Source organism: Anomalospiza imberbis, chromosome 8, assembly GCF_031753505.1.
Source record: "Anomalospiza imberbis isolate Cuckoo-Finch-1a 21T00152 chromosome 8, ASM3175350v1, whole genome shotgun sequence".
In the NCBI taxonomy this organism is placed as follows: domain Eukaryota; kingdom Metazoa; phylum Chordata; class Aves; order Passeriformes; family Viduidae; genus Anomalospiza; species Anomalospiza imberbis.
Window position 1 is genome coordinate 6980919 of NC_089688.1, and position 12462 is coordinate 6993380.

Sequence of the window (12462 nt, forward strand, 5' to 3'; positions counted from 1 at the left end):
CGTTATTGAAAATAAGGAGCTAACAGCAGTTTTAGGTTTTCTCCGTGCCTGGGACTTAGAAGGAAGCAGAGATGCAGGTTCAAGCACCTTTGACTCTCCCTTGTGAGGCCAGAGGCTCTTTGCCTGCTCTGGTCTTGCCCCGAGCACATGGATGGGAAGCAGGTGGAAGGAGATGGGGTCAGCCAAGAGGGCCCAGGCCAACATCGCTGTTGAAATGAGTGTTTGCCCCTAAAGACAAATTACTTTCTGCTGTAGTTCCTCTCGTGTTCCCCAGGAGCAGGGTGGCTCTATTTATCTGACAGAGGCATTGCTCTGAAACAGGCTCCTGAGTTTGCCTGGCCTTTACTTACCTGCATGTGTTATTATGCTCGTTTTACATGAAATTTCATTTTGTTGAATGCTTTCACAACCTTACAGGAAGACACTCTCCACTTACACTGATCAATGCTATCTCTAAAACTAGTGGAAGTTTGGGAGTGAGCTGCAATGTAAAGTGCTTCCCTAAAGGAGATTCAGCAATTGCTGTTCAGCACCAAAGTCCAAACAACAACAGAAAAGTGATGATGCTTTAAACTTGGCCTCAGTCCAAAGCATCCCTGCCTTACAAACTGATCTTCAGTCCTGTTATCTTCCCAGGAATAACATCAAAGTGCTGCAGTGCATTTGCACAGGGAATGAATTTGCAGAGAATTAGACCTTGACTTGTGCACCCACAAATGGAGAAGGCATGTTTGTAAGAGCTTCCTTTCTTGTGGGGTGTGTGTAGGTACCCAGTCCTTTAAATTCTACTCTAGCCAAGCTGTGACGCTTGTCAATGTGATTTGGTGATAAGATGTAGTGATTCCTCTATGACACGCTTGAAGTGCTAGCTGTGAACCCAGCCTAACCATTCCAAATAAGAGTCAAGCATTCACTTAAGCATTCTGGAATATATTCCTTAAAAAAGAGTCACTTATTTTTAATGGCACTCTACTTATGGAGGATGTAAATTAAGCTTTTACTTCCCACACCATCTAGACGAATACCTTGTTCAGTTGCTGTCCTGCAAATAGAATAGCAATAAAGAAGTTTGTATTTGTATGGTCAGAGCAATAGAACTGGAAATCTTCTGTTTTAAGGCAGGATTTAATTACTCCCCATTAAAATTAGCTTTTCTGTTCCTCCTGCTCTCACAAAGCCTGCTCTCTGAAGGGCACAGCTCCCTGCAGACTGGCTGTGATGTTCTGATCCCCAGGTAAGCCATGCCATTGTGCACATTGATGTACGTGTACAAACACAAGAAAGCGCAGAGCAGGCAGTGTGTGTGAGAGGTAGGGAGGCTGGGACAGGGGAGGATGCGATGCACTGTTAGTGCTGCTGGTGAAAGAAAAGCCATTGTCAGGGCTGTGATTCCTGGCTGCCACTGCTGCCTGGGAAATGTGTGTCAACACCACGCAGAGGCACAGGCTGCTGCTGCGGGGAGGAGGAGGAGGAGGAGGTGCCTCTCTTTATCCCTGCTCGGCTTGATGCTGGCGTCTCAGAGATGCCTTTGTCACAAACAGGAGTGCTCACAAGGCGTTGTCTGCTTTGCTTTCTCTCCCCCAGCCCAAACAACAACAACAACAAAATCCCATCTCTGCTATGTAACAGTGAGATTGTGTGCTGGTAGGATTTTTTTTTCTTTTTTGCTGCTGTAAGATTCCAGGATGATCCAAGAGTGTTGTTCACTGGATTTGAGGGGTGTTGTTGGAGAGGGAATTCCACTGCTGCCTCAAACCCAGCAGTGTGCAATATCCTGAGCTGACCCTGCTGAACGTATTACATCAGGTCAGAAACATTTTGTTGCAGGAGCACAGCAGCCTATGCCTTTCACAGGAATGGTTTCATCTACTGCTTGATGTTAGCTTAATAACCTTTTCTTACTTGTCCTTTCTGCCAGATTTTTTTTTTTTCCACAGAATTCCTTGGGGTTTGGCCATGAGCTGAACATGTAAGAGACCACTTAACAAGAAAACCTCCAGACAGCTTAGCTGGGCAATCCTATTTAAGTAAAAAACCCCCTGTGTTTGATGAGCCAGTTACACAGAGCAAACATTTAAAGGACAGAATGCCAAATAGTTGTTTGTAAACCTTTATTAACAGCACAGTTACAGCTATAAAAGATGATGATCCAAGCCTCACAGTCTACCTGCACCCCTGCCTGAATTCTGGGTGCTGCTGGCTGGGCTTTGTGAGTGTTGTAGGACTAATCCCTGTGGTTTCTTGATTATGAGCATGTGCAGAGCAGCCCAAGGTAGAGCTGTGCATGTAGAGCGAGCACACGGAGACGTGCCTCGCAATGCCATGTTTGTGCATGTGTTCCTACAACTGAGGAGGATACAGGGAGCCTGCCTGCCTTGCTGATTTATCTGATGTTTTCTTGTTTCTGTTTCAGCATTCAGGATAAGTCCTTCAACACGACAGCTTTAGCAGAGTAAGTGAACACTTTAAAGATGTCCTTATTTTTAAACAGGAATGATGAGTTTAGTTACCGTACAGAATAATTGTAAGTGGTATGTGAGAAGTCCCAAGCTATCTGTCATATATTTTGAGTTTTCTGTAATCTAAATATATTATTGCCTGTATGGGAAGGATTGCATAAAGCAGCTGCCTTTAAGTGCTCTGTGACTATTTAGCAGTGAAATACCTTTTTTGGGAGAATATATGCTGGGTGCACATCACACATGTTTTAAGTGCATGATTTTCAGTGTTGGATAAACCTCCTGTCAAAATATTGCTCATTTCTGGTATGGATGATCCTGTCAAACACAAGCATGTCTGTTTTCTAAGGACACATGGTCTGTACTTACCACAAGCATTGTTTGGAAAAAAAAAAAAAAAGAAAGCTATTAGGAAATATTTTGAAAAATCCTGATACATTATTTAGACAGGCCAAGTACCAAAAGCATCATTCTTTTGTTATCCATTCCATAAACTCCTTAGATGGCCTTTTGTATATATCATAATGATGTATATGTTGATTTTTCTTGTTGTTTTACAGAGACAACAGAACAAGGGAGGACATGAGAAAGTTAGAAAGGCAAACCCTCTAGGAACTATTGCAAATGAAATGGTCTTTTTCTTATTTTGGTCTAAACCACTTCAATATTGGTGTTCTGTGCGTTTTTACTTTGCATGCTTTTGATTGTTTCAAAAGCTTTTGGGGAATATTCAGCAGCAGTAAGGAGCCAAGCTGTTTTTTCAGGAGGAAAAATGATGTATGGATTTGTTTGTATATTAGGTGAGTTTTATGAGCTAAAATGCTCATAATCTAAAACACCCCAGCTGGACAGTGAGCTGTTTGCTGAGTGCTGTGGGGACAGGGGACACTCTGAAAGCAGGCCAAGTTGTAATCATCTGAGCCATCTCTGAGTGTAGTCATAGCCTCTACAGGAAAAGTAATATTTCAAAGAGATCGAAATAATTTCCCTCTCTTATCTTGCTTTGCTTTATTTGCTTTTATTTCCTTGCTTTAGTTAATATTTAAATTTAGTCACACTTTTTGTGTGACTGGGGCAGATATGGAAAGATTGAACTGAAGCTAATAAATCAATGGAGGGCTTTTTTTGTTTGCTTGCATGCTTGTTTTCATTTTCTATGTTCCTGTTAGTTATGTGATGAATTTTGGTCTGTAAAATTATGGGTTGCTCCCCCTTCACAGAAAAATAGCCAGATTACCAAGAATATATTTTTCATATTTTTGTCTCCTTCCCTTTTCTGTGTCCCTAAGTACATCCATGGTTTCCTGTAGAGATTCCCCTGGAGCAGTCCCTAAGCCTGCCTCCCCCCTGAGGTTTCTGGCACCTGAAGGTGATGGCTTTTCTCTGTGGGGCCTCATGTTAAACCAGGAGGGTATAAAAGCTGCGAGTGTGGTGCCAGCCCTGCCCTTGGAGAGATGGAGAGGAGTTGGATCTCCCTCATTTCAGATGCTGTTGGTTCTTGTGTGTGGGATTTCTTGTTTAATCTTATATTTCCAAACAAAGGGCTAGAAACGTGCTTTTAGAAAACAAAGGGAACAAACAATGATGCCTAAAAAGCATTGTCCCATTGAACAAACTTGGTTTCCAGAGTTGCCTTCCCTAAATCTCGTTTGGAGCCATCCCCCAACACCTGCTTTTGAGAGCTGCTGAGGATACACAATTCTTACTGATTTCAGCTCTTATTGTTTGTGTTTACCATCTCTGAAAACAGATGACCATAGATTTATTTAGCAGAAGAAAAAGAGAGTTTGCCAAGCACATCTAGACAGCCTCATTTAACAATTTCTGTCTTTATTTGTGACAAAGCCAGGGCTTCCTGAATGATATCAAGCCAGTGGTACGGCACTTTCAGGAACATTTCTCCAGACAAGGCGAGCACCTGGGGGTGCCAAGCTCCCAGTAAGCCATGCATGCAGCCTGGTTTGGGAGCTGCTCATGTGAGCTTCTGAAAGGTCAAGTGACAAAAGGGACCAGTTGTCACTCTGGTATGAAATGACTTCTGTGGGAAGGTGAAAATGGTAGAAAATTAAAGAAGCTGGTCCCATTAATCCGGAGACCCTGCATGAAACACAGAGACAGACTATCCAGAGTCAGAGCAGCACTCCATCCAGGCTGGGATCCCATCTCTGACCTGACTCTGGCCCATGCCATAAGATCAATAATGGATGTACATTTAAGAGATACCCATCAGTCAGTATCTGGATTGGGCACTGAAGGGAGAGGATTCACACCACTGGTTTTGTTAAAATACAGCTCCTACCCAATGTAAGCCTCAACCCATTAGGATTTCTGACCTGAAACTGTTGTGGCGTATTCTCTGGTGGTTTAGGAGTGAAGAAGATGCTGCTGCAGTTTTTTGGTTGGTAGGAAGTCTTTCTGCTACACAGCCACAAACTATCAAAAAACGTACCAAACTCTCAAATACCACCCAATCTATTAAATGCAGCTTAAGCTAGACAACAAGATTTACAAGTTGGTGAGAGGAGAGGAAGGTGTGCATGTTTGTTTTGATATGTGCAGACAGGTGGCATGAACACAGAAGGTGCATTTCTTTAAGAAATCAAGGTTAAAACACTCTGTGCTTCAATGATGGATAAATGCATTATATCACAAATTCATCTTTTTAAAGGTCCTGCTATAGTCCTATCCTCAAACACTCTTCTTGTGTGAATGAGCTCTCAGCCTCCTGTTATTATTTATTCTTGCACAGACAAAAATTTCTGTTGGAAATTTTAGAGTGTGTTGTTTCTGAACTTCTTCAGGATCTTTTAAATTTCATGATGGTCATTATATTCTCTGACTCATTATTGCTTATCTTTGCTATCTGCTGCCATCCAGTTACTCAAATACATTTTGTCACATTCAATTATGTTGTTTATAAGTTGTGTCTTGCTTTATGACTTCTATCAGCTGCTGGGTGCTGAGTTAAGAGCTCTGCTTTTCGAAATCACCTCCTTACAGCCAGCTCAGCTGCCCCAGTTAAGGAGAGTGCTCCTTAACTGGACTTGGCTTGGCCACTGGACTTCCAGAGAGCGTTCCTCATTGCCAAGGTGGTCTTTCAGGACTGAAGGCTACCAAGTGAGGTGACTGGTGAGAGAAGGGGAGCAAAACTGGTGGCAGAGCTGCTTCCTCCCACCTCCTCTCTCTGAGGGTCACCCAGGAGAGAGAGTTTGTCCCTTTAGGGGATCCCTGGACTTTGCTGGCTGTGGTTTGGCCCATGGTGCACACCCCACCTGGTAGCACCTTCTCCTTCTCCTGTGTCTGTGCTGGGAGCTCTGTCCATCCAGCTTTGACCTTGGCACTGTCTCCTCACAATGCATTTTCTTTCTGTTGTTTCGTCCCTCTGAAATATTCCTTTTACAGCCAGGTTCCTGGTTCCTTTCACACTGGGCTTCCTTATTCAACCCCCCAGTGTATCCTGTGCCACCCCTTGCTATTTCCTGTGAGGCACTCAGGTATTGGCCAGAGGGGAAGGTGTGACTGGCATCCAGAGGCAATCAGATTTCTACAGTGAATTTTTCCATTTTGCACATCAAGCCCTATCTCCCATCCATCATCCCACTTTGCCATGTGGGGAAAGCTGCACTCATTGTAGGAATATTGTGTGATTAGGGTGATCTGCCACTGTAGTTCTCTGCTCCAGTTGTGAGTTTTCATGCTTTCATGCTTTCAATGCTTTCATGCATATGCTGATGTATTCAGGAAGTGTAAACACTTGAGTGGCCCTTTAAATATTTTCTGCTGCAGTCTGACTTTTGATATAGACACCAGCAGAACACTGGTGGGGAAGAGGAATATATTAAACCCTTGCCATCAAATTGCAATGCAGAGCTATGAATGTGTCACTTAATGTACTCTCTTCAAAGTGGGGCAGTTCTTCTCAAAATTTAACAAGTCAGCAAAAGTACAGGCTGCTTCCCCATAATGAAGAGATTCCTCTGCCAGAAAACTTCAAGGGATCCAGGCCTCCTTAGTGTCTGTGCCCTGTGAGTATGAACAGAGGGTGAGGAGAGGGCCCCGACTTTACCCCAGCAATACCAGGCTCGGTGTTTGCGTATGTTAGGAGTGCGTGCTTATGGATGCATGTTTATCTCAAGAAAGACTGCTCATGGGCTTTGCAGCTTAAATCATCCTGCAAAGTTCAGCTATGCAGCCAGTGTCATGTTCAGCTCTCAGTGGTTGTGGTTTAGCATATTTATCCAGACTTCTCTTTTGCCTTAGGACAATTCTATTGTTTGTAACTTAAAGGAAGTAATTGATTATGATGGTTCAGGCATCTTAAAAAATACTGCTAGTTCACTTTTTAAGACTAACTCTCATTTCATAATTTAGTTGGGAATTCTTTTTCCTGCTGCATAAAGGGTGACTGCACTATCATCATTAATATTTTTGTGAGTTTGTGAGAAAAACATCCTTAGTTGTGTCTAATTATTTTTGAGGTTAGTGTGAAGTATGCTATAAGCAATTAGAATACAGAATTTATTGTAGTTTTCTTGTGATTTTTATGGTAACATCTGAATTCCTTGTAATTATTTCCATTTGTCTGAAAATGATAGACCAAATTGTGCACACTTAACATCTCAAATCCTCTTCTTCCTCTGAGCTTTGAACAATCAGGGGGCAGCTATGGCATCAAATGATCCTAACTAAAGCATGAGGAGAAGAAGAACTGTGTTTGTAGTTTGAACTGTACTGTAATGTTATTAAAAGCTGTTTCTGCAGCTGGCAGAAAACCAATAATTATCTTGTATTAATATTCAAGGTGTGACGGGTATTCGGACTCTGTGCATGAAGATCAAGCAGGCAGTTCCAGTCCCAGGTACTCCCCTGTAAACTTTGTCTGAAATCATTGGTAGCGAGTTAAGCTGTGACTGCTTTTGTTAAACCATTAGAAAGAACCTTTATTCTCAATGGAAAGCAGAATTTCTGGGGTATTACCTGCAAAAGCTGTTAGTATTTCTGGGAAATACATATTTATCTCATGCACTTTTGTGTGATCAATATGTAGATTTTTACTGTTGCTATCATATATGTAAATATGTTATAGTCTGTATTCTTAACTTCACATCGTACTCCTGTCATTCAGATGCAGCTGTGGTGCTTATACACTGAATTTTACTGTACAGCAGCTGGTGCAAAGCAGTAGTAAACAGAGTTTTGCAACCATACAAGGATATGCTCATTGCTGCGTGTGTCTGGAAAAAAATCCTTTAAATTATAATTTAACTGAAGTATTCTTGAGGCATGCCTCTCTCCTGGCTATGTTAGTACATATGGATTGCTAGGGTATGCAACTTAACTTTTCAGGAAGATCTTAAAATTAGAGGACACCCTAAAAACACTTGTGCACATTGTTGGAGTGCCTGTGGGCTATAAAGCTGTAACTATACTGCCTTGGAGCACACTTGCAGGAGGCATGGGCAAGCAATGGTGTCCAACTCCACAGGCACCCTGCAAGCATCCATCTGGATGCTGATGGGCCACAGATGGAAAGTGAGTTTGGCAGCTCAAAATCCTTAGGAGAAAATGTTGAAGTAGCAAGTTATGCTTTCTGGAAAAAAAGAAAGAAATCTCAGGGGATTTAATTCAATAGCCCTTGACTCCCTCAGCCATAGAAGTTTCACACCAGGAGAGAGGTAATCTCCCAGCTAATCATTAGGGAGCTACCAGCTGGAGCTAAGATCTGAAATCCCACCTGAAAACCAGGCTCCAGCCAGTGATTTTGGAGCAGCAAAGCCACTGCCAGCTCCTGAGGCAGCCTTGCCTCCTGCACTGCGGTAACTTCGTGGTGCCACGGAGGTGCTCCCCGCGGGAGGCATGAGAGGAGGCTAAGGCTGGAGTGGCTGGGTGTGGGTGACACTAGCAGGGTCTCCTTGGACAGGGCTTGCACATTGTAGTCTGGATGGGGATTGAAAAGGTCTGTCCCAGGTCCCAGATGAAGCCTCCATGAGTAATGGTGTCTGTTTGCCACCAGGTGTGCTCTTACACAGGAGGATGTTGTCTCCAAACACATCTCTGGCTGTTCAGACCTTACTTTGAGTGGCTTCCTCCTGCTCTTTGTGCAATGGCCCTCAAAGACCATCAGAAGGGAAGTGTGCTGTAGAGAGGAATTATTGTGAGGTTATAGCTTATTGTGAATCATTGGGTGGGGAAAGTCTTCTGCATGGAAAAGACAGTTTCAGATTTTATTTGGGGAATGTGAACTGTAGGTCTGAAGCCCAAGAGTGCTTCTAAAGCTAACATTTAAGTAGCTCCACAGCTGAGTGTGTAATAATGCTAATAATAGTTTAGATCCATAACTGATGTGTAGACCACTAAATTTAGTAAAAGCAATATGCCATAAATAGCTAAAAATTTGTTGCTCTTCTTCCTTCATAATGTTTTGACAGGTGTCTGAAATCCTGCCTGATGCATTTCAATTTTATTTTCTTACAGAGACGATGATAACAAAGAAAATTACCCGGACAACTCTTCTGTCTTAGAGGAAAGGCAGCTGTCTTTGCAAGACACCCAGCAGCACAAGCAGCAGGTTTTAACTGACTGTGCTCTAAAGCCTGAAATGGGCAACTTAAAGCTGAGGAAACCTAAGCCCATTGCAAAGATAGAAAATGGAAAAAGCCATGAGGAAAGTCAGGTAAAGAATTAAACTTACCAGGGGGAGGCTTGTGGCACAATGTCTAAGCAACTTTTGAAATGCAAAGAGGGACTCCGTGGTAATTCATGGTGTGATTTGAGACCCCACAGTAATCTACCCTGATTTCTAGGGACCTGCAGTCTGCAACCCTCCTGTAATAACAGTTTCTTTCTGCTGGGGAATTGCAGAGAGGGTTGTGCTGCAGCTACTTTCAGAAGTGAGTGGAGAGCATAGCTGAAGATGTGCAAATATTTATTTAGACCTTTTCTGTTTTATTTATTTGATCAACGATCTTTTCCTGGTATTTTGGTTTCAAATAGAGGGATTTAGTAGTTTTCCTTCATCCTAATTTCTGTTTTTCTCATATTTAAGCAGTAAGACCATAGCAGTGCAGTACCACCATCTTCCTAGGTTGAGCTGGGGGGAGCAGAACTGTAAATTTTGTAAAAGGTACTAAGGAAGACTAGAAATGAGGAAAGTTCTGCTGCTGTCTCTTGAGGTACATTTGCTCTGTTGACTCTAGAGTTCCACCTCTCAGCAGCTGCTGAAAATGCTTCTGTTCTTCCCTGGTGCTTCCCAAGTCGTGTTAGATGTGCAGTGTAAGGAGTAGAGCTCTGGTGCAGATTTAACCCCTCAGCTGGAAATATTCTCATATGCAAGATAGTTAATATAAATATTGGTAGATTTGTTGGTCTGCAGTAGGCACAAGGCCTGACATCTCCAAATACAGATGTCTGTATTCACATAAAATTGTGCATACACAAATACAGATGTCTGTATTTCTATCTCTTTGCTGTATAATGTATTTGGCTACTTTTTGTCTCTCCTCCCTTCATGTTTGTGGATAGAAATTTTCAGTTCTCTTTCTAAAGTACCTCAAGCCTATCATAGACTAGTAATTATTTTGGACCAAGTTTAGAATGGGATTTCATAATTTTAGACAGAATGTCTTACCTTCTAAGTGAGAACGGTCCTTTTTGAATCCCTGAAGGAAAATTAAAACCAAATGGCAAATGGTATTTTCACAGTCTCTTTCAGAATATCAATGTCAAACTCTTGCCCTACAATTCCTACCTATTCTTCTGGAGCTGATCCAGAAATAAAGCAATAACTGGGAGGTTTTTTTTGTGACTGTACTGCATTACTAGGAAATATTATTTAACCTGCAGGGAGATGAGGTGAGCATGTTTATCAGCTGAGCAGAAAAAAATGAGGGAATTTTGCCCTGTGAAGAGCAAGTGGAGGCAGATCAGGAAGAAGAGTCATGAAGAAGCCATAAAAGGGGCAAGGTCTGTCTCAGGGGTCATCTACTGCTTTTTCAGCCTCTTCTGAGCCCCCTGTTTGCATCCTGCCTGTACCTCTCACCCAACGAAAGCCAGCACAGCACAGATTTGCTGCTCTGGGACATTTTACATGGCCCCAAGGGGCTAACTGGAAATGGTGAAATTATTTCATGGGAAACTTTTTGAGTATATAATTAGACTGCCATAAAACACCAGCACAACTTAAGTATGCAGCCTCTGGAATGAAAAGCGGTGCCAGGCAGATAATTTTCACGTGGCTCAAGGGCTGGAATTAGGAAAGACAGAAGTGATGAAACACTGTAACTGCATGAACCTTCCTTGGTGAAACTCCTTGCCACGAAGCCACTGGATGGGATAAGTGATGGGATAAGCTCCCAAGCAGCTGACAAACAGCACTTTCTGAGCACATGCTTTTATGAAAGAAAAGCAGGATGCACTGCACATCATGATTGAACTGTTCATCCTTGCTTTCCTGAGATTATTAGCAGTGCTTTTTCAGTAATCTCCTCACTTCCCCAGCCTGACTTCTCTGTGGCATGAGAAGGAATGACACCAGAGCAGTGACAGAATCTCTTTTAAAAGTGAGGATAAGCCAAGGAACTCTTTGCTATTCCCTCGTATGTGTTATAAGCCCATAAGTTTCTTTTACAGAGGATTGTCCCTTTAAAATTAGAAGAGGCTATTGGGAGATGAATTTTTGCTGCATGTGTTGGAAGGATTAAAGTTTATTTGGATGGGAACAATTTTTGTGCGCCTTTCTAGTTGTGAGAATCCAAGGGGTTTCCATTGTAGAAAGTTTACTGCGAGGGAACAGACAGCTGTAATCAAGTAGAGGAAAGATGGGATTTTTGAGCTTCACAAGGCTCTCAGCTGAAGTGTGATTCCTGTGCCTCTGATATTTTTGGCATAAGTGTAGCCCTGTGGTCATGTGCCTTTTGTCTTCCTGAAGAAAAGATTATTAGATTTACACTGATGATTAAAAAACCCAAGTTTAATAAAAGAGCAGCATCAGGTGACTTCACTTGACCACTTATCAGATGGCAAAATGTCACCAGAGTAAAGCTGTAGTTTGCATGTTGCCTTCAGTTATTTCCCTGGGGGCAGGAGCTGGCTCTGGAGGCAGCTGTAACCTTTCCAAACAGAGTATGGGAAGAGAGGAGGCTGCTGGAATGTGACTGCACTAGACTCCAGCTATTTGGTTTATTTGGTTTCACCTTTCCCATGGTTCCTTAGCAATTCTGCAACACTTATCTATAAGAAATCAAGTTAATTAGTATTTATTTGACTTCAAGTGGTGAGGAAGCATATGCCCAGAACATACTCCAGGGAGTCAGTGTGAGAACAGATGGTGAGGAATAGAAAGTCTGCTTTCCTTGCCCAATCCTTTCTCCTGTCAGTCACCTTTGGTGCACAGTCACAAGTATGGATTCTTGAATGAGTCATCCTCAAATTCCCTACTGATACTGGGGCAGATCCCAGGACACCAAAGGACACCAAACTTCCTAGCTAATAGGCAGAGACAGTAAAAGTTCAGTTTTCAGGTATTATTATCAAGGTAAATGGCTATAAACATGGTGGCTTGATAATCAGTGCCTAAAGATGACAATGCTGAAAACCATTGAGTAAAGTTCAAATTGCTTGTATGTCAAAGAACTTCCAATAATTTGACATTGAAATTATGATTTTAAGTGCACAGTAATCAAAAAGCTGGAGCTGATACTGACACATCAGCTGCAAAAACACATTAGCACATCAGGCAGTCTGGAAGTTTTGCTTTGGTCTCTGGGTATAGTCTGTTTATGTTTATTATGATGCAATTTTGCTGTAGAAGTCACCCTCTTTAGTGAAAAAGAAACAAAAATGCAGTAGAAGATGGGGCTCTGCTGTAGGTGCCTGTGACACATCAGGATTTCACTGCTCTTTGGAAACAGATTCCACCCAGGGTGTTTCCCTAGTGTTACTTGTTAACACCCTAATGACATGATTTCTGAGCAGCAAAAAGACATAAAAGAGAAAAAAAACCCAC

At 42.3% G+C, this 12462-nt stretch overlaps 1 protein-coding gene across 9 annotated transcripts in view; it reads left to right on the forward strand.

The window, feature by feature from the left end:
- The window catches only part of FAM13C (family with sequence similarity 13 member C), a 115052-nt gene that overhangs the window by 66040 nt on the left and 36550 nt on the right, over positions 1-12462 (forward strand). For 8 of the 9 annotated variants that reach the window (XM_068197160.1, XM_068197159.1, XM_068197154.1 and 5 more), the window contains 3 exons: positions 2414-2452; positions 7261-7317; positions 8934-9132. In XM_068197160.1, the coding sequence (XP_068053261.1) occupies positions 2414-2452; positions 7261-7317; positions 8934-9132 (295 nt within the window). The remainder of the gene's footprint in view (positions 1-2413; positions 2453-7260; positions 7318-8933; positions 9133-12462) is intronic. The other variant, XM_068197155.1, reaches the window with a different exon arrangement.